This window comes from Arabidopsis thaliana, chromosome 5 (assembly GCF_000001735.4).
Source record: "Arabidopsis thaliana chromosome 5, partial sequence".
Classification (NCBI taxonomy): Eukaryota; Viridiplantae; Streptophyta; class Magnoliopsida; order Brassicales; family Brassicaceae; genus Arabidopsis; species Arabidopsis thaliana.
The window spans coordinates 26,189,574-26,209,632 of record NC_003076.8 but is presented as its reverse complement, the minus strand read 5'-3'; the positions used below and the strand labels follow the sequence as shown (position 1 = coordinate 26,209,632).

At 38.4% G+C, this 20,059-nt stretch overlaps 7 protein-coding genes, 2 long non-coding RNA genes and 1 other non-coding gene across 14 annotated transcripts; 5 read left to right on the top strand and 5 right to left on the bottom strand.

Annotated features, from left to right (window-relative positions):
- The first annotated feature begins 1,651 nt into the window (after nt 1-1,651).
- AT5G65575 lies at nt 1,652-3,020 on the top strand. 3 transcript variants are annotated; one of them, NR_143372.1, is made up of 2 exons: nt 1,652-1,947; nt 2,471-2,890. It is a non-coding gene; the product is annotated as an other RNA (long non-coding RNA). The 3 variants fall into 3 exon arrangements; NR_143373.1 differs by having other exon boundaries at nt 1,925-2,372; nt 2,471-2,491; NR_143371.1 differs by having other exon boundaries at nt 1,926-3,020.
- On the bottom strand, nt 1,671-1,979 carry AT5G65580 (uncharacterized protein; the record flags this gene model as incomplete). Its single annotated transcript, NM_125956.1, has 1 exon — nt 1,671-1,979. The coding sequence occupies one exon, from the start codon at nt 1,977-1,979 to the stop codon at nt 1,671-1,673; it is 309 nt and encodes a 102-aa protein (NP_201361.1).
- On the bottom strand, nt 2,966-5,665 carry AT5G65570 (Tetratricopeptide repeat (TPR)-like superfamily protein; the record flags this gene model as incomplete). The annotated part of the gene is made up of 1 exon (NM_125955.2): nt 2,966-5,665. The coding sequence occupies one exon, from the start codon at nt 5,663-5,665 to the stop codon at nt 3,449-3,451; it is 2,217 nt and encodes a 738-aa protein (NP_201360.1). The 3' UTR covers nt 2,966-3,448.
- Nucleotides 5,666-5,819: 154 nt separating this feature from the next.
- AT5G65560 (Pentatricopeptide repeat (PPR) superfamily protein) lies at nt 5,820-9,619 on the top strand. 3 transcript variants are annotated; one of them, NM_001345698.1, is made up of 3 exons: nt 5,820-8,760; nt 8,864-9,117; nt 9,197-9,619. In NM_001345698.1, exon 1 carries the CDS (start codon nt 5,874-5,876, stop codon nt 8,619-8,621), a length of 2,748 nt encoding a protein of 915 aa, NP_001331860.1. In that variant the 5' UTR covers nt 5,820-5,873; the 3' UTR covers nt 8,622-8,760; nt 8,864-9,117; nt 9,197-9,619. The 3 variants fall into 3 exon arrangements, with proteins under 3 accessions (NP_001331860.1, NP_201359.1, NP_001331859.1); NM_125954.6 differs by having other exon boundaries at nt 9,192-9,619; NM_001345697.1 differs by having other exon boundaries at nt 8,864-9,619.
- A 27-nt stretch (nt 9,620-9,646) lies between these two features.
- Nucleotides 9,647-11,329, top strand: AT5G65550 (UDP-Glycosyltransferase superfamily protein). Its single transcript, NM_125953.2, has one exon — nt 9,806-11,329. The coding sequence runs from the start codon at nt 9,823-9,825 to the stop codon at nt 11,221-11,223; it is 1,401 nt and encodes a 466-aa protein (NP_201358.1). The 5' UTR covers nt 9,806-9,822; the 3' UTR covers nt 11,224-11,329.
- On the bottom strand, nt 9,719-11,511 carry AT5G09395. Its single transcript, NR_143206.1, has 2 exons — nt 11,488-11,511; nt 9,719-11,108 (listed from the first exon to the last, which is right to left on the bottom strand). It is a non-coding gene; the product is annotated as an other RNA (long non-coding RNA).
- AT5G65540 (transcription initiation factor TFIID subunit) lies at nt 11,311-13,944 on the bottom strand. Its single transcript, NM_125952.3, has 6 exons — nt 13,596-13,944; nt 13,401-13,507; nt 12,449-13,233; nt 12,185-12,317; nt 11,725-12,068; nt 11,311-11,641 (listed from the first exon to the last, which is right to left on the bottom strand). The coding sequence occupies exons 1-6, from the start codon at nt 13,921-13,923 to the stop codon at nt 11,521-11,523; spliced, it is 1,818 nt and encodes a 605-aa protein (NP_201357.2). The 5' UTR covers nt 13,924-13,944; the 3' UTR covers nt 11,311-11,520.
- Nucleotides 13,945-14,101: 157 nt separating this feature from the next.
- On the bottom strand, nt 14,102-14,174 carry AT5G65535. The gene has a single exon. It is a non-coding gene; the product is annotated as a tRNA-Arg (tRNA).
- Nucleotides 14,175-16,395: 2,221 nt separating this feature from the next.
- On the top strand, nt 16,396-19,041 carry AT5G65530 (Protein kinase superfamily protein). The gene is made up of 8 exons (NM_125951.4): nt 16,396-16,819; nt 16,908-17,333; nt 17,423-17,680; nt 17,758-17,912; nt 17,995-18,074; nt 18,175-18,313; nt 18,400-18,549; nt 18,640-19,041. Exons 1-8 carry the CDS (start codon nt 16,807-16,809, stop codon nt 18,787-18,789), a joined length of 1,371 nt encoding a protein of 456 aa, NP_201356.2. The 5' UTR covers nt 16,396-16,806; the 3' UTR covers nt 18,790-19,041.
- Nucleotides 19,042-19,917, top strand: AT5G65520 (Tetratricopeptide repeat (TPR)-like superfamily protein). The gene has a single exon (NM_125950.3). It carries the CDS (start codon nt 19,137-19,139, stop codon nt 19,755-19,757), a length of 621 nt encoding a protein of 206 aa, NP_201355.1. The 5' UTR covers nt 19,042-19,136; the 3' UTR covers nt 19,758-19,917.
- The last annotated feature ends 142 nt before the right edge of the window (nt 19,918-20,059 follow it).

Here is a 20,059-nt window from a genome sequence, read left to right as displayed (position 1 = left end):
TTAATATTTAATTACTGTAAGATTAAGTTTATTAACAGGTTTTTGTTCAGGGTTTGTTTTACTAAAAAAATAGTTCAGGGTTTAAAAATGGATCCGGCCAAAGTTGAGGGTTTTTTTCATTAAATTCCCTATTTATCCTAAGAACATCTTTCGGATATCTTAACTTTTTGTTTCTTCTCTTTGACACATCTTTTTTTAATTATCATTAAAAGGTAATAAAAAGATCAAGAATTAACCTTTTATTGCTTTTGGTCGACGACCATGAACACGCACTATATAAATAAAAAGGTAAATTTAATGTCACTGATTTCAAATAAATGACATTATAAAGTATAAATATAATAAAATAAAATAAATAATAATCATATAAATATTTTGATGATTTAATGAAACGGATAGATGGCGAAGGAGCATGATGAATGTGAATAACAAAGTGATGTAACTGCTTTTGTATCATACAATATGAGTAGATTTAATATGTCGCTATTTCACGGCTTTGCAACAACAATCTAAACCAATTGCCAGGAAGCTCACGATTTACGACTCGTGAGTGGAGGAGATAGTAGTGTATAGTATTCATTATTTTACCAATGTTTTCCATCGCCTTTACATTTTCATCCTTTACATTGAGAGCTAGTAATATTAATGTATGCCCTAGGCCTACTCAAATGCAACAATTTCAGGTATAAAGATTAAATCTATACATATTGTAACTTAATTCTTAGGAAAGTTAATTATAATTATTTTCATTTTATCATCAATTAATGTTTATATTCTCATCAATTTTATCAGTTATGTGCGCACATGCATGTATGTGAGCCAAAGTGGGTGAAGAAGGAAGTAAATCTTTCCATTTGGCAAGATAGGAAAAAAAGTAGAAAAGGTTAGATTGTTATACCAAAAGAGTAAACAAAACGGAAGAATATAATATATAATACAACAAAGATTTGCAGCTTTTGCTTTTCTTTAGAAGCAAGTGTTGTACATTTGGCCATCGAACCGAACACAAATACTAAATTTGTCATCACATCATCAAAAAAATAACGTCTTCTGGTAATGATGAAAAATAAAGGAAGAAAACTTCCAACACAAAACGAGTTACATGTTTCCTTATCACATCATTTCCTTTTTCTTCTTGGTAACCGATATTATATAGTATTTTAAAATATTGTTTTTTGGAGTTATAGCAACACAAAAACTTTACAATGTTTATATTCAAAAAGTGCTAAAATGTTTTTAAAAAATAAAGTACTAAAAATTTAATTATGTGTAAACAAATTATAACTAGAACATTTCTTAGAAGTTTGGATTATGTGTCTAAATAGTTTACACAAAAATTAAAAATTAGAAAAAAAAACAAATCTTAAAAAAAAAAGGTGCTAAAAATTTAATTATGTGTAAACCAAATTAAACCTAGAACACCTCTTAGGGGTTTGGATGATGTGTCTAACTAGTTTACACAAAAATTAAAAATTTAACACTTCAAAAATAAAACAGAAAAACCTTTAGTTTTTAAGCTACATAATTTTAGTTTTACTTAAAATAAAATTGTCAAAGAAAATAAAATAAAAATAAGAATGAAGAAAAGAGACACCATGTTGGATTTGGTAGAAAAGAAGGCCCATACAGAAAAGCCCAATATGGAAGCCCAAATCTGAGAAGCTTGTTTGTCATTGATGATTGCTTTCTTCCTCCACCATCGTCGTCAATGGAAACGAGAATCCTTTGACCTCTCCTCTCAGTCGTCTCTCTCTCTCGCCATCTCCGCCGTCGGTCTGAGGCATCATCTTGGTCGAAGAAGAATCAGCATCAACTTCCATCACGCTCATGAAATTGGTCGAAGAAGAAGAATCAGCCCTTCTTTTGGTTGGTGAAGATTTGGCGAAGAGCAACGGCAAGCCAAAGATGAAAAACTCATGAAATTCGATGAAATCGAAGAGAATAGAGGTAACTTGAAGAAGATAATCGTAAAGAAGCATCTTTCTTACTCTATAACTCTCTCTAGATCTCTCTCTCTCTCTGTGTATGCTTTTTTTCGTTTCTCTCTAATTTTAGGGTTAGCCCACAAAATTTGAAGATCTGTTTAATGTTCCTTTGCTTTATATTTCTCCTAACCGTTGGGATTTGATAACATTATAGATTAAATCTAACCGTTGGGAATTTGATATTATAGAGGTAATCTTAATTAGATTCGATTTCCTTTACTAATAATAATAATATCAATCTAACCAAAAAGGAAATTTCGATTTGGTTGAAACCTTTTGTTTTTTTGATAATATAACACGTTTACAAAGAATCATCTATTTTTCTCACACAATTTTTATCAAAAAGTAAGAGAGAACATGATGGATGATGATGATCAGTTTAATAAGGTGAAGAGTTTCAACTCCATTCCTAATTTTATTCAAAGTGGTTTGTTTGTATACAAAACAGAGTCTGTTCCTAACATATGTTGTGGTGGTTGCTACAGGCAATCTTGGTTCGTGAAGCAGAAGCAAGATTCTACTGCACACGTTGATATCACAGGCTATCAATGCTGGTCTCTGTGTCAGAGAGAGAAGTGGCCTGATGCCCACAACAAGAAAGCAGGAGCACATAGTTTCGAAGCAAGCAATGAAACACCAATCTTATATGACATTTTTGGAAGACAGCATATGTTGAGAGATTCTCAGACATTTCATCCTTTCTTTCTCTTGTCTTCTCTCCTTGCAAACTCATTAGTTCGTTTTGGTTACTTGGTAGTTTTAATGTTATTGACTAAATCAGTTTTAGATGATTCTGTTTCACTTTTTAACAAGTCAATCAACTTATGGTTTGAAATAGAGGTTCGTAGCTCTGAAGAAAGAGCTTATAGACAAGGTTCTGATGCATAAAGTGTTCTTGGAAGATATGCTATGAGAGTCTTTTAGTGATGTCCTCATATTTCTTTGCCTAAATCCCTTCTTCTAAACCGTCAAAAAATAGCCTTTGTTGGTTGGCCGTTTCAGACGTTACACTCACCATCAATTCTCTCTAACGTGTTTGATAAATATATGTGTAAAAAGATTTGATTTCTTCTTGAAGACTATGCATATTGATGGATCTGTTAAGGTGCTTTCAATATTCTGCAGACTATACATAATCGTTTCTGAATTTTATCACCAAACGTCATCGATGCCTGCTTACGCCATGTCCTCTTTCCAGCTGGTGATCTTCTCGGATTTCCAGTAGTAAGCATTACACAAACTTCCTCACGAGTCTTCTGCCTACACCAAGCCTGAGCCAGTTTCAGAGACTCGGAATCCTGAAACCGAGTCCCAAATGGGATCTTTACAGCTTTGGAGCGATGCTCCTCGAGCTTTTCACGAGAAATATCGACGAGTTTGTGCTAAGAAAAGGACTGAAGGTTGAGGACGAACACTGTGTACTGAGAATGGCTGAAATGACAAGACAAGACAAGTCCCATACTTTACCAATAATCCCCACACGAACAAGACCCATCTCTGAAATGATGAAACCTTTTTGAATCTCTACATATAATTTCTCTCTTCATAACTCTTGACACGATCTTGATCCAACTGTGACAATCAACACAAACTCTAAGGTTCTTTAGAATCCTTATACTTCCACCAACATTTCTCCACACTGCGAAAGCTATGGCGAGTTTTTCGCTATGTTGATGCAGAGATCTCTCTTTTGCAGTCTCCTCCATGTCTTGAAACACACAGCTTTTGTCTTCTACATATCCCAAATCTTTAGACTTCTTAATCAGCTCTTCGAGATTTTCAAGAATCTGCTCAGAGTTGGGATGCGAAAACAAATCTCCAGCCATGAATGTATGCGTCTCTTTATTGATTTCAACCCAACTCATTGCTGGATTCTTCTTTAGTTTCATATCCTTCATTTTGCTCTTCATCTCAATCACCCTGTTCCATTTCCCAGTGGATGCGTAGAGATTTGACATTAGAATGAGAGTTCCTTCATCCCCAGGTTCTATCTCTAGGATTTTTCTCGTTATCCGCTCTGCCATTTCTACCTTTCTATGAACCTTACAAGCACTAAGCAGCGTCCTCCACAGAACCAAATCCGGGTTTATTACCTCGGTTGTAAGCATTTCCGCTTCCTCTAATCTCCCTGCCCGTCCAAGCAAATCTACCATACACGCGTAATGATCATTTGTTAACATGATCTTATCCTTTCTAAAGGAGTCAAAGAGTTCGCAACCTTCCTCAACTAATCTAGAGTTATTACAAGCCAAGAGTACGCTCAAGACTGTTACATCGTTCGGCTGCAGTCCAAGATTTATCATTCTCTCAAACAAGTCAAGTGCTTCGCGTCCAAAACCGTTCTGTGCATAACTGTATATCATTGTGTTCAAAGATATAACATCAACTTCACTCAAGGTATCAAAAACCAATCTTGCCATGTCTGAGCATCCACATTTCCCATATAAATCAATGAGCCCTGATCCGGCATACTTATCTCTATCAAAACCATATTTAGTCACTATACCATGAATCTGTCTACCTTCTTCAAACATTGCGAGATTCGAGCACCCCCTGAGAGCACTTGACAATGTAAAAGAGTTAGGCTTGATTGAATCACGCATCATTTTTCTAAATTCGATTAGAGCCATCTCTTCTCTACCATTTTGGACAAGCCCTGATATAAGAGACGTCCAACTCACCTGATTTGGGTACTCAATACACTTGAAAACCCGCAAGGAATCATCGACCAAACTGCACCTCAAATACATGGTAAGAAGAGAAGTTTGTGAAGCAAGCGCAGACTCAAAACCGGACTTGACCATAAGTCCATGAATCAACTTGCCATTACCTATATCCTTTAAGTTTCCACAAGAAATCAATACACTAGCGTAAGTATACTCATTAGGCTGAACTTTCTCCACCAACATACTTTGAAATGCCTTCACAGCTTCAGTATCTTCACCCTTCTGCGAGTAACCAACGATCAAAGCTGTGATCAAAACTACATCTTTCTCCTCCACGCGGTCCAATACTAACTTCGCCTCCCTCGTTTTACCAAACTTTACATACATATCCACAAGAGCACTTCCAACGAACACGTTTGAGACTTCCAAACCCAAAATCACAGCAAGTCCGTGGCTTCTCTGTGCTTCCTTCTCAAGACTCAAATCTGAAAACGCCTTGAAAACACTAGACAACGTGTACTCATCTGGCAAAACATTATTCGTAATCATCAATCTATACATCTCAACAGCTTCCTTGCTTCTTCTGTGCTTAATTAAATAAGCAATTAAAGAGTTCCATGTTACAATATGTCTCTCAGACATTCCATCGAACACCTGTCGTGCGTAATCGATATCGCCACACTTTAAACTCGCGTCGACGAGTTTGCTGCCGGAAATTTCGGCCGGAAAACCAGATTTCAGCATATGGGCTTGGATAGTCTTGATTCCTGATATCGATCTTTCGTCGATGCATTGTCTGAGAAGCTGAGAGAAATTGTGCGTCGTTGTCAGGGTATCACAAGTGATGCAGAGAAGCCTAAACTGGTTATTGATAGATGATTCCGGTGAACATGTTCTGCTAGAAAAGAAGCTGAAATATCTCGAAAAGGCGATCAATCCGCCGTTATAATCTCTTCTCATTGCCGGCGCATTATTCCGCCGATCACCTCCATAGTGTAGCTCATATCGGCCCATTAAAGCTCATCAAGGCCCATTAAATTGTTGAACTTGAACATATAACAGCTTATTAAGGTGACGAACTTGTACATATAATAATAGCCCATTAAGGATCATTTAGGCCCATTAGATAAACCCCCGATTCTGAAGATTCGTTCTGCAAAGTTTCCTCCTTTTTCTCTTCTGTGTTCATCATCGGAGAGATCCAAAACGCCACGGATCATCGATGATCCGTCGAATACAACCACGGTGCAATTCGGGTTTGACTGGTTCAGTATCCGCCTTCGAAGTCCTGAAGAAGAAATTCTCGACGGATGTTACGGTTCCTTCTCCGGTCACTCGCCGGCAGTTTTGCTCCGTGTCTCCGCTACTTCGCAATCTTCCGGAGGAAGAATCTGATTCAATGAGTGTTCCACACCGTCTGCTATCAATTCTTTCTAAACCTAATTGGCATAAATCTCCGTCCTTGAAATCTATGGTTTCTGCGATAAGCCCTTCTCACGTCTCTTCACTATTCTCACTCGATCTAGATCCGAAAACAGCTCTTAATTTTTCTCACTGGATCTCACAGAATCCGAGATACAAGCACAGTGTATATTCCTATGCATCCCTTCTTACTCTTCTCATCAACAATGGATATGTGGGTGTTGTGTTTAAGATCAGGTTATTGATGATTAAGAGCTGTGATTCAGTGGGAGACGCTTTGTATGTTTTAGATTTGTGTAGGAAGATGAATAAAGACGAAAGATTTGAGCTTAAGTATAAGCTTATTATTGGGTGTTACAACACATTGTTGAATTCGTTGGCTAGATTTGGATTGGTCGATGAAATGAAGCAGGTTTATATGGAAATGTTGGAGGATAAGGTTTGTCCCAACATTTACACATATAATAAAATGGTTAATGGGTATTGCAAGCTGGGTAATGTGGAAGAGGCGAATCAGTATGTGAGTAAGATAGTTGAGGCTGGGTTGGATCCTGATTTTTTCACATATACGTCTTTGATTATGGGTTATTGTCAAAGGAAAGATTTAGATTCGGCTTTTAAGGTCTTCAATGAGATGCCTTTGAAGGGTTGCCGTAGAAATGAGGTTGCGTACACTCACCTTATACACGGTCTTTGTGTAGCGAGAAGGATTGATGAAGCGATGGACTTGTTTGTAAAAATGAAGGATGACGAATGTTTTCCAACAGTTCGTACTTATACAGTGCTCATAAAGTCTTTGTGTGGATCAGAACGGAAGTCTGAAGCTCTTAACTTGGTTAAGGAGATGGAAGAGACAGGCATTAAGCCGAATATTCACACTTATACGGTGCTAATTGATAGTTTATGCAGCCAATGTAAGTTCGAGAAAGCTAGAGAGTTGCTAGGTCAGATGCTAGAGAAAGGGTTGATGCCAAATGTAATCACTTACAATGCATTGATTAATGGGTATTGTAAGCGGGGGATGATTGAAGATGCTGTAGACGTTGTGGAGTTGATGGAATCACGTAAACTCAGCCCGAATACACGCACATACAATGAATTGATAAAGGGGTATTGTAAAAGTAATGTTCACAAAGCAATGGGAGTGCTTAATAAAATGCTGGAGCGTAAAGTGCTTCCAGATGTGGTCACTTACAATTCATTAATCGATGGGCAGTGTAGATCTGGTAATTTTGATAGTGCATATAGATTACTTAGTTTGATGAATGATAGAGGATTAGTTCCAGACCAGTGGACATATACTAGTATGATAGATTCTTTGTGTAAAAGCAAAAGAGTGGAAGAAGCCTGCGACCTGTTTGATTCTCTCGAGCAGAAAGGTGTAAATCCAAATGTGGTGATGTACACTGCATTGATTGATGGATACTGCAAGGCGGGTAAAGTAGACGAAGCTCATCTTATGCTTGAGAAAATGTTGAGTAAGAATTGCTTGCCAAATTCGTTGACTTTTAATGCCCTGATTCACGGGTTATGTGCCGATGGAAAATTGAAAGAAGCGACGTTGTTGGAGGAAAAAATGGTTAAGATTGGTCTACAGCCTACAGTTAGTACGGATACAATATTGATTCATAGATTGCTAAAAGACGGGGATTTTGATCATGCTTATAGTCGTTTTCAGCAAATGTTGTCCTCTGGAACAAAGCCCGATGCACATACTTACACAACATTTATTCAAACCTATTGTAGGGAAGGGAGACTACTAGACGCTGAGGATATGATGGCAAAGATGAGGGAAAATGGTGTTTCCCCAGATTTGTTCACTTATTCTTCTCTGATTAAAGGTTATGGGGATCTAGGGCAGACAAATTTTGCATTTGATGTCCTCAAGCGCATGCGTGATACTGGTTGTGAACCTTCTCAACATACGTTTTTGTCTCTGATCAAACATCTGTTAGAAATGAAATATGGAAAACAGAAAGGCAGTGAACCAGAACTCTGTGCAATGTCTAATATGATGGAGTTTGATACTGTTGTTGAGCTTCTTGAGAAAATGGTTGAACACAGTGTAACTCCCAACGCCAAATCCTATGAAAAACTGATACTAGGGATCTGTGAAGTTGGGAATCTCAGAGTTGCGGAAAAGGTGTTTGATCACATGCAACGAAACGAAGGAATATCTCCTAGTGAGTTGGTTTTCAATGCGCTTCTTAGCTGTTGCTGCAAGCTGAAAAAGCATAACGAAGCAGCAAAGGTTGTAGATGATATGATTTGTGTTGGTCACTTACCGCAACTAGAGTCTTGCAAAGTCTTGATTTGCGGGCTGTATAAAAAAGGAGAAAAAGAGAGAGGTACTTCGGTTTTCCAGAATTTGCTTCAATGTGGTTATTATGAGGATGAATTAGCTTGGAAGATCATCATTGATGGTGTGGGGAAGCAGGGACTTGTAGAGGCATTTTATGAACTATTCAACGTTATGGAGAAAAATGGCTGCAAGTTTAGCTCTCAGACATATTCACTGCTAATCGAAGGACCTCCTGATAGCACATAAAGGGGTTTCTATATTATATCAATTTGCCAGAGGCTCATGCAATTCTTTGGAACTCAGATTCTTTTGATCCATGACTCGACCTGAAAAATCTGCAAGTTGCCTTGTTTCTTGTGATATTGCTACAGGTCATACAATAAAGGTAGCGCACAAATATTCATATTTTCTGGCTAAAATGTGTTGCATTACCATTCCATTTCACGCTCTAATCTTTCTTTTCTGAATTTTGATTTACTTGTTTTCAGGTTCAAACTTTGGCATAGCCGTTCCTCCGATTCATCTTAGATCTTTAACTAAACAACAAGTATGAATATTGCTGTCAAAGGCTCAATATTTACTTATTAAGGCACTGGAGCTGTAAATTCTTTAAATGAGTTGTCTTTTTACTTAAAGAGAAGGCCCTTGAAGCAAACTCGTTGAGCTTTCTTCTTGAAGCAAACTCTTTTCCTTCTGCCTAGCTTCTCTGCTTCATGCGTGGCAGCTTGGTTCTAATTATTAGGTATGGAACCTAACATTTTTTAACTCCTGACAACATTTTTGTCTTCTGTTGCTTATATTTAATCTCCTATGCAGAGTAGATCAAAAGAGATGAAAAACAGACCAATGTGGGCTTTGATGTTTGTAGACGCCCAGATGATTATTGTTGTCTTTTGTTTTCATTTTTGATATATACCAAAACAATTTTTAATCATTTTACACTCATACAACGATATAAGATTCACACTTTAAGTCTAATTATTACCAAGTGAGGACAAAAGGATTTGAAGATATTGAAGATATTGAAGATTCCACATGGTGATTTCAGTTTCAAATCTTTGAAAAGTATTGATTGGAAAAGTTGTTAGAATTTTAGAACTTGCATAATCATCGTTTCTTAAAGTTTTTGTTTGCTGTGTCTCTGAAACCGGATATGTGTAACCGGTTTTGAGCTTATGTGGTTCCTCTGTTCTTGAGGATGTAAGAGCTTTAGTTCTAATAAAATCTCTCAGAGAAAAAAAAAAAAAAGATTCACACTTTTCAAATAAAAACACATCTGTTACCGCATGTCGCATGATTCCAAAGACCCACGACAGATAGAGATTTTGACGTGTCAAGAGTACATCTACTTAGCCGCCATTGTGACTACCAGATGTTCAAACAGAAGAAGAAGAAGAGCTTTAGAGAATCAGTCTGAGTCTTGCTTGTTTATCAACGAAGAGAGACCATGGCCGAGCCAAAACCGAAGCTTCATGTTGCAGTGTTCCCATGGTTAGCTTTAGGTCACATGATTCCTTACTTGCAACTCTCAAAGCTCATAGCAAGGAAAGGCCATACTGTGTCCTTCATCTCCACAGCTCGTAACATTTCACGTCTTCCCAATATATCCTCCGACCTTTCCGTGAATTTCGTTTCTTTGCCGTTAAGTCAAACCGTCGACCATCTCCCAGAGAACGCTGAGGCCACCACTGATGTCCCGGAGACTCACATAGCTTATCTGAAGAAAGCATTTGATGGGCTTTCTGAAGCTTTCACAGAGTTTTTAGAAGCTTCCAAACCAAACTGGATAGTGTATGATATCTTGCACCATTGGGTCCCGCCTATCGCTGAGAAGCTCGGCGTGAGACGAGCCATCTTCTGCACGTTCAACGCAGCTTCCATCATCATCATCGGTGGGCCAGCATCAGTCATGATTCAAGGTCATGACCCTCGAAAGACTGCTGAAGATCTTATCGTGCCTCCACCATGGGTCCCGTTTGAGACCAACATAGTTTACCGTCTCTTTGAAGCTAAGAGGATCATGGAGTATCCCACGGCAGGTGTAACTGGAGTTGAATTGAACGACAACTGTAGATTGGGTTTGGCTTACGTTGGCTCTGAGGTTATTGTGATTAGATCATGTATGGAACTCGAACCTGAGTGGATTCAATTGCTCAGTAAACTCCAAGGAAAGCCTGTGATTCCAATTGGTTTACTCCCGGCTACACCAATGGATGATGCAGATGACGAGGGAACATGGTTAGACATCAGAGAATGGCTAGACAGACATCAAGCAAAGTCTGTGGTTTATGTAGCCTTAGGAACTGAAGTGACAATTAGTAACGAAGAGATTCAAGGTTTAGCTCATGGGTTGGAGCTTTGCAGGTTACCTTTCTTTTGGACGCTAAGGAAGAGGACTAGAGCTTCTATGCTACTACCTGATGGGTTCAAAGAGAGAGTCAAAGAGCGTGGAGTCATTTGGACCGAGTGGGTACCTCAGACCAAGATACTGAGCCATGGTTCAGTTGGTGGGTTTGTTACTCATTGTGGTTGGGGATCAGCTGTGGAAGGGCTTAGCTTTGGTGTCCCTTTGATCATGTTTCCATGTAACCTAGACCAGCCGCTAGTGGCTAGGTTGCTCAGTGGGATGAATATAGGCTTGGAGATTCCAAGGAATGAGCGAGACGGGCTGTTCACGAGTGCTTCTGTTGCAGAGACAATCAGACATGTTGTTGTGGAAGAAGAAGGAAAGATCTACAGGAACAATGCTGCATCTCAGCAAAAGAAAATATTCGGGAACAAGAGATTGCAAGATCAGTATGCGGATGGTTTTATCGAGTTTCTGGAGAATCCTATAGCAGGAGTGTAGAGCAAAATAATGAAGAATTATACTGTCTTCTCTGTCAACGTCAGCGATGTGTGTAATAAGAGTTGAGAAATAAGGCACAATCAATGTGATAACCAATGTTAATTTTATTCAAAAACTTGGTGATTCCACAAGATGTCAACCTATAATCCGATTCTCTCTTTTACACATGAGGATAACTAAACACAGATGAATATCAGATAAATATATTGACCCAAAAAGTTAAACTAACAGGACTTTGTGTACAAGTGCAACACAAATAAGTACCTTGGTCAGGGTAGTTTGTCTCTGTACATAATGCTATTTGGTAGGTGGAGATCTCAGCTTATCATCCGAGTCATGTTTAAGAGAAGAATCCCCTCCCATTAGTTGTTCGAATCCTTCAACCTTAACGGGTTGAGCCCTGACAGTTCCTAGTGTGCTGCAAATAGAATGGGGACACAACTTTCAAGACCCGTCTAGTAGGTATGTAACCATGTTTTTGAGTTTCGAGACGTTACTTACGGTGTTTGCATCTGTGGAATTTGCATTGAAGCCAATTGTCTGAATTGGTTATAGCCCGGCTGTTGTTGCATATTCGACATGGCAGCAATTTGTTGTTGCTGTCTGAGTTGCTGCTGTAGCTGTTGCTGGTGTCTTGGGTTCATAGGGTTAAAGGCATTTCCATCTACTGCCATTTCAGAAGGATTCTCTAGCTTTACCTGAACCAGCGGCCGATCCTTTTCCATATCCATGTTGGGTCGCGGTGATGTAACTGGACGCCTACGCATTCTTTCTAGCTGTTGCTGCTGCTGAAAATTTTGGGGATTAACCATTTGCTGCATCTGTGGATGCATTTGCCTCTGAATCTGCAATAACATCGAATCAAGAACTCAGAGAAGGTAAACCATGAAAATAACAATCCATTTATATGAACAATTACAATGCCAAATGATAAGAGCAACAACAACCATTATGTACATACTTGTTGCGGTAACCGGAGAGAAGCTTGTTGCTGCAGATGTAACTGTTGCTGAAGCACTTGTGGTTGTTTCTGATTTGGGGGAGGATGATTCCTAGTACCATCCTTAACAATCTCTGCTAAACTCCCAAGATTACTGGAAAAAGGCGTGAAATTTAATCACATGAACAAAACTAAAATTTGAAGTTTTATTACTTAACCAAACTAAACAAAGATAGATCCCCATAGATCAGTTGAGTGAGGCATCACCACTGAAAAGAAACTCACCTATATCCCGTAGTATTAAGGAACATCTTAATCAACTGCATTGCTGAACACTCTTTTTTGTAGCTGTCAGTAAGAAGCTTCAAAATACGGCCTAATTTACTCATATGTCGGCTAACCAACTGAGAGAAGACATCAATCGGAACCTCTGTGGCACCTTCAAATCCCATCGTCAGAAGCATGCGTGCAACAACTTTCCGTGACACCAGAGCTGCTTGATCGTCACTAAAACCCATTTTTTCAGCTTTTCTACTGCGTAAAACTCCTCTTTCTTCCATTCTATGGTACTCAGGCATCAGCCCAAGCCTCTCGATCATAATATGACTCCTGGTAGTAACTTGCGGTAAAGTATCAAGTACCCCATAGAATTCTGTTTTTAAGTTGTCTTGTGTTCTGGTAATCGGCGAAAGGGCAGTCTCAGGTACACAGTTCATTCTAAACATTGTCTCCGGAAGAAAAAGTATATCATCTTCTGAAGTACTTCCATCAAAGCCAGAACTAGGATGTGTACTAGATCTACTCATATGAGCTAAACTTCGATCTTCTAAAAAAGGTGCACGCTTTCTCTTATGAGTATCTACAACTCTAAGGTAAGTAGACATCCCTTCAGGTGTGCGTTTATCAGATTCTTGTCCTCCAACAGACATTCCATACTTAAAACCATACCTTGAAATAAACTGAGTGTACCAAGTGTCTGGTAACTCCTCAAACCTCGACCTTTGAGAAAGATTACTAAAATCAGACTCACTACCTCTTGTCCCAGAGGTAAAACTTGGCTTCGATAGGCTCTGAATAAACATCACAATAGAGAAATTAACTGATGCACGAAAGATAAATAAACAAACAAACATAAAACTAGCATTTAGTGATTCGGATTTATCCGAAGGTGAAACCTTTTGAATCAAATTTAAATTTTAGACATTTTATATAACGAGAGCTCCTTGAAATGAATCACCTTGGTTAAGCTCGGATTGTGGCGAATCCCTCCCTCTCGCTGAAACCCACTTTCAAGAGAAGCATTCTCCAACGTGTAGTACACATCATCTCCGTGTAGCTGTAAATCTGAGAGCGAAGCAAAACCAAAACCTCACATTCAACACACCGAAATTGCCATATAGAACAAAGCTCCAAAAAATGAAACAAACATTACAATTAGGATTGAGCTTAGACACCGCGACGGAAGAGACATCAGAAATGGAAGCAGAGGATGATGAAGAAGCGGCGATTGTATTGGATCGAAGGAAAAGAGAGACGGTGGCTTTATCGAATAAGAGAGCACGAACGCGGAGCTGGAGCTGAATCTGAGCCCTAGACTTGGACTCATCAACGCGCATGAAAGCTTCCCAGGTAGAAGGAGAAGAAAGATAATGGTGGAAAGAAGAGTAAATAGAATCGCCGAGCCATGTCCGCCACACGCCGGAAACTTCAAGTTTTCTGGCTAGATCGAAGCCACGACCGTCGTCGCCGAGCAGTGCCATTGTCACTCTTAATTTCTGTCTAATTTTTGTTGGCCTGAGTCTGTTTTGTTTTTATTGATAATGGGCTTAGGCTAATAAGGCCCATTTAATTTGCCCACTAATGGGCTTTAAGTTACTAATGCTCATGGAATTTTCCCAGTCAAAACAAAATTAAAATATATTGAATTTTAAAATGAAGCGCGCCAGGTAGGGGTCGAACCTACGACCTTCTGCTTAGGAAACAGACGCTCTATCCACTGAGCTACAGGCGCCTATTTGATCTCTTGCTATGCAACAAAACTAATTATAATATTTTTGTTAGTCATTAGTTTTAGGCAACCCGAGTCGTTGATGGAGAGATCACTTAATTAGTTAATTTATTTGATAAGATAATTGATTTGATCACATGAAAACGATATCTTGGTTATTAAATAACCTGTTTGTCTTTTCAATTCATGAATGATGACGATAACAATTTTCCATGTAGACGTAAACACTTTCATGTCACATCCACTATCGTTGTGGTTCGGTTAGATTTTCTATAGACATGTCTGTATTTTACGAAATAATATTCTCTAATCCGTTGTTGGATTAAGTGATCGCCTCTTAGATTGTCATTTGATTCATAAGTTTACACGTAACTCATTTCAAATTTTCTATTAATCTTTTGGCAATGCAATAGAACAATCACAGAAAATTACGGTTAACGCAATTGTGTTTCACGGTGACATATTTGAATCTTTGATTACTAATTGCTCTAAATCAGTAAATGAAAAAACTAAACCAGAAGTCAACTAAAAACCTAACTGAATTTCGGATTGAACAGGAGAGTGTGTTTATGACTGTTTAAGTGAGAATGAAATCGGTTAGACTGACTTCTCCGACAGAACTTGACATTGGTGAGTTTGGTGGCTATTTTGATTTGGACTTTGGGGCCCAATTTAGAGAGCGAAAGAGATTACATTTGGAGGAGTCAAAATTAGTTAAGGGGTTTAGTTCACCCACTATACAAGAAACCTCTTTTTCTCTCCTTATCACCTTTCTCACTGAAATTACCAATTAACTAATCATTTCATTACGTTAAGCATTTCTCATTTCACCAAAAGGCTAAAAGATAATTTTTTCCAGCAACAACTTCACTTACTTGTTGTTTTTATATCTTCTTGTCTAGATAATATTACAACAAATAAATACACGTAAAGAAAATCGCTTTTGTCATAACAAAGCTCAAAAACAAATCCAAAACAAATAATCATCAAATCTACTAACATTTTTTAGAGGAAAATTTATTGTGTTGGAGAAGTCTTGTAACTTGGAGGTTTCTTCTCCTTTGGTTTAAGCTAAGAAAATTATCAGTTTGACCCAAGAAAAACAACTCATGTTAGTTAACGACTCAACTTTACTAAACCCACATATATGTAGTGGAAATTAGACACATCTATGTTTATACTTATAGTTTTCGTTGGATTTTTCTTCAATGCATATCGTACTTCTTTCTAATTTATACTCACGATCGCCTCACGTAAGCTAAATCATAAACTAAGTTTTATTTCACGTAATTCCTAAGTTATTAATGACAAATGAGAGCTTAAGTGGTGGGACCAAATGAACTACTAAGGCCATCCATAACGGTGGACTCTCTAAAATGGGTATGCAATGAATAAAACAATATTATTTTTATTAGAGTTTTATTATGTAATTAAATTTAAATTACTTAATTGGTATTCACCAATAAAGTTAAAACATGTGTAAAGTAGAGGTTCTCTCATGTGTGTCAAAATCTCTCTACAGAGAGTTTATTTGATAAAACTCTCTCCTATTGCTTCTCTCCCTGATTTCTTTCTATTATTTTTAAATATTTTAATTATGAGTTTAAGTGAGAGAGCTCCACCGTTGTGGATGCTCTAATAAACTATGTTGCGCCTGATGTGGTTTGGAATATATGTTTTTTTTACAAAGCTTCATGATGACTCGTGAATGTCGTGTCGTGAACCAAAACAATCTCATAAATGTTTTCTATCTTACTTAGTTATAAAACGTGATAAATTTGATGTTTATTATATTAAGATGTCAAGTAACAACAATGGCTTATTGGCTTGTTCTAGGGTGGTCAAGCTTCTTTGCCATATGTTTACACACTCGTTACGATAGCGACACGATAACCGGAAATAAGATAGCATATTGCCATATTCTTACCTCGAAAGATTCACATTCGACGGCATTTCGTAAATAAGTTCTGTGTAGGTTTACATTAATGAAGACAAATGCTGGACCAAAACCAAAGAAAAAAAAAACAAGATGTCAGTATTTCACATGGTTAATATTAAATTGCTGAAAGTACAAATTAAGTGAAATTGTAATTTCGAATAAATAAAAAACAAAGAGGGGTGTTTTGTCTTATCATTCTCTATAATTACGGAAATGCCATTGACTAGCTTTGGTCTTTGGATATTTCAACCGTCGGCGTGTCTGTTCGTTGGAAGGCGTTAGTTACGGCATCATATCTTTTCATCTTCTTCTTATAAAAAAATGTTTCATAATTTTATAAAGCTAACTTGACTTTGCATGGTGGAGTTGTATAAATATAGCAGAGATACCAATCCATTACCAGTCATCAAAACCTCATCTTTCTTCTTTCTCTAAAATCTTCTAAGAATAACCATTTTCTAAAGATATCTTTTAACGAGACAACAAACAACAGAAAAACACACAAAAACACAAAACTTCTGTTTCCCTGTTTCTCCGGATTCTCTCCGGCTCTGAGCTTTCGGCTTCTCCTCTCCGGAGATGTTACTCTGCTTCCCTCTTTTGTGTTCTTTTTGTTTTCTGGGTGAATATTGTATGAACCTTTGACTGGGATTTTTCCGAAGAAGAATCCCAGACGACGTAATTTTTCTCCAAGCTATGGCTGTTGAAGGTATAACACCAACTCTAAATTTATATTATTTTTACGTTATGTGCATCGAGAAATTAGAAACAAAATTCTTCCTTCTGATTCGTTGCAGAGATGGAGAAGAAGATCAAAGGAAGCCAAGAGACGGAGCTACATAAAAACGACTTATCAATCGAAGACCCATCTCCAAGATGCGTGCTTGAAATTCCGGTAATGAGTTCAGATTCCGATAACAGCAGCAGTTGTAGCTCGTGTTCTCCTGATAAATCATCGTCGCCATTATCAACAACTCCTCCAAACGTTTCGTCTTTTCATCAATGGAACAAGATGATCGAATCCATCAAGAAGAAATCAATTAGGAGATTCTCTGTCATTCCTCTCCTCGCTAGCTACGAGCTCACCCGCAAAAAGAAACAACCGAAACTATCTCCTTGTTCAGAAAACGACTTCGATTGTGATCAAATCCTCGTCGCTAAACCTTCGTGGCGTAATTTCACCTTCGACGAACTCGTTGCCGCCACCGACAATTTTAATCCCGGTAAAGTTCAAATCTTGAAAAGACGATATTATCCCCAAAGTAAGTTTTCGAACCTTGTGAAACAGAGTCTTATGAATTGTTGTTGTTAGAGAACATGATTGGGAAAGGAGGACATGCGGAGGTGTACAAAGGGGTTTTACCGGACGGAGAGACTGTGGCGATCAAGAAGCTGACGAGACATGCAAAGGAAGTAGAAGAACGAGTCAGTGATTTCTTATCGGAGCTTGGGATAATCGCACATGTTAACCATCCAAACGCAGCTAGGCTTCGTGGTTTCAGTTGTGATCGCGGTTTGCATTTTGTGCTTGAGTACTCTTCTCATGGCAGTCTTGCTTCTCTACTCTTTGGTACAAAAATCTCTTCTTGGTTGGTTTTAGACATTGTTGTTGTTGTTGTTGATGATGTTCTTGAAACTTTAATGTAGGATCAGAGGAGTGTTTGGATTGGAAGAAACGGTATAAAGTGGCTATGGGTATAGCTGATGGTTTGAGTTATCTTCATAACGATTGCCCTCGACGGATTATTCACCGAGACATCAAAGCTTCCAACATTTTGCTCTCTCAAGACTACGAAGCTCAGGTATTGACTGATTGATTGATTCAACGACAAGCAGTTAACTTTTCTGTGCGTATTGAGAACTCGATATGAATCGGTTTTGCAGATTTCGGATTTTGGACTAGCTAAGTGGCTCCCAGAGCATTGGCCTCATCACATTGTTTTCCCTATCGAAGGCACATTCGGGTTAGACATAGAACTCCACAGCTACAATCTCTTTCTGTGAACCTTTCTTCTTGATGTTTTTGAGTCCAAAAACTGGTTGGTCCTTTGTTTTTTCTTACAGATATCTAGCTCCAGAGTACTTCATGCACGGGATTGTCGATGAGAAGACGGATGTTTTTGCTTTTGGTGTATTGCTTCTAGAGATCATAACTGGTCGTCGAGCTGTTGATACCGATAGCCGGCAAAGCATAGTTATGTGGGTAATGATCTGCCTTTCCTTTCTCTTCATATGCATCTTCCATCTTCTAAAGCAAACAGTTAAAACAGCTTGAATGTTTTCACATAGGCAAAACCTCTTCTGGAGAAGAACAACATGGAAGAAATAGTTGATCCTCAGCTAGGCAATGACTTTGATGAAACCGAGATGAAACGAGTGATGCAAACAGCTTCAATGTGCATACACCATGTATCCACTATGCGTCCTGACATGAACCGGGTATGTGTTTAGCAGTCTCACTATTGTTGTCAATAGATTCTAATAGTAACTAACAACTTGAATGATGAATTGTTCTGTTTTTGGATGCAGTTGGTTCAGCTGTTGCGCGGAGATGACCAGTTAGCTGAACAAAAACCAGGTGGAGCAAGAACAGTGAGTCTCGACGATTGCGACTTAGATCACACCTCTTCCTCTTACCTTAACGATCTCACTCGACATAGACAGCTCTTAATGGAGTAAGCAATCTGATGATACCAATACTTTAAAAAAAACTCCTCTCACAGAGAAGAAGAAACAACAAGAAGCAAAAATGTTCTTCTTTCCCTTTTTCTTGTCTGTGATTTTGCTTCGTCTTCTCCATTGTAAAAATCTTAAAAAGAGGGAATATGTTGTATGTATTAATTTGGCTTTTGTCTTCAAATTCTGGTTGTCTCTTATGTTGTAAAATTCTAAAATTCAGATGATAAAATTCACAATTTGTAATGCCTTTTAGAGGAAAAAATAATATTTTGGTAGAAAATAAAGTGTATATAGTGTGACTGGTTTAGTCTTCTGAGATTCAGAGAGAGCAAAAAAAGGAAGAAGACATGGCTACAACAGAAACAATCATACAAGGAGCAATTCTGGTGTTAACCTTGGTTATGTTCTGGGCGATTAAGTATCTCTCTCAACGAGGCCTAACCAAATTCCGAACCAAACACCGAGCCACACTCCAAACCCAGCGTCAGCTAATCCAAGCCTCACGTCTCCTAGCTCGAGCCCGAACCACACCCAAGAAATCTCAATCTCAATCTCTCGCCAAAACGGCGCTCACCGAAGCTGATAATGTGATCGCGATTTCTCCAGATGATGCCGCCGGTCACATCGTCCGTGCCCTAGCTCTAGATCTGCTCGGTCACCATACTTCTGCTCTCAAATCGTTCGATATGGCGCTGACTTATCCGCGTTTGAAGTCGCTTTCGGTTGGAGAACGAGCCGATGCGCTTGTGAAGAGAGCTGAGATGAAGCTGGCTGTGAATCGGCGACGGAGGATTGATTCGGCGGTCGAGGATCTGGAAGAGGCGGTGAGGCTCGCCGCCGGTACAGATACGGCGAGATTGTTCCGGCTGTTGGGAGAGTGTTATGAGTTCAAGGGCTTGAAAGAGAAAGCCCAGTGGGCCTTTAATGAAGCTTTAAAAGCTCAACCTAGTTCCGTAAACGGCACGTGATGAATGAGATGGACCGGACTAGGTCGTGGCTTTGTTTCCTTTTAGTATAACTTCTTAGAATTTCACTTTGTATCCTGCTATTTTTCATTATTTACATTATGACCTCGAACGCTTTAGTTTTACTCAGATTTAAAGTGTGTTCAATTATGCTTTTAAAAATGTTATGACAATTTGAGAAAAATATTCATAAATGGAAACAGAGTTATACCGTTATAGGCCGATTACATTCAAAAAATAAGTAATAAAACCGATAATCCACCCTTGACAAAAGAAAAACATTAATACAAAATTGACCCCAAAAG

Coding starts and splice junctions, on each gene's coding strand:
- AT5G65560 (NM_001345698.1), top strand. CDS start 5,874: ATGATCCGTCGAATACAACCACGGTGCAATTCGGGTTTGACTGGTTCA.
- AT5G65550 (NM_125953.2), top strand. CDS start 9,823: ATGGCCGAGCCAAAACCGAAGCTTCATGTTGCAGTGTTCCCATGGTTA.
- AT5G65540 (NM_125952.3), bottom strand. CDS start 13,923: ATGGCACTGCTCGGCGACGACGGTCGTGGCTTCGATCTAGCCAGAAAA. Junction 13,508..13,595: donor GTCTAAGCTCAATCCTAATT/GTAATGTTTGTT, acceptor CTTCGCTCTCAG/ATTTACAGCTACACGGAGAT. Junction 12,069..12,184: donor CTCTCCGGTTACCGCAACAA/GTATGTACATAA, acceptor ATGTTATTGCAG/ATTCAGAGGCAAATGCATCC.
- AT5G65530 (NM_125951.4), top strand. Junction 17,334..17,422: donor CACCGACAATTTTAATCCCG/GTAAAGTTCAAA, acceptor TGTTGTTGTTAG/AGAACATGATTGGGAAAGGA. Junction 18,550..18,639: donor TGCGTCCTGACATGAACCGG/GTATGTGTTTAG, acceptor TTTTGGATGCAG/TTGGTTCAGCTGTTGCGCGG.
- AT5G65520 (NM_125950.3), top strand. CDS start 19,137: ATGGCTACAACAGAAACAATCATACAAGGAGCAATTCTGGTGTTAACC.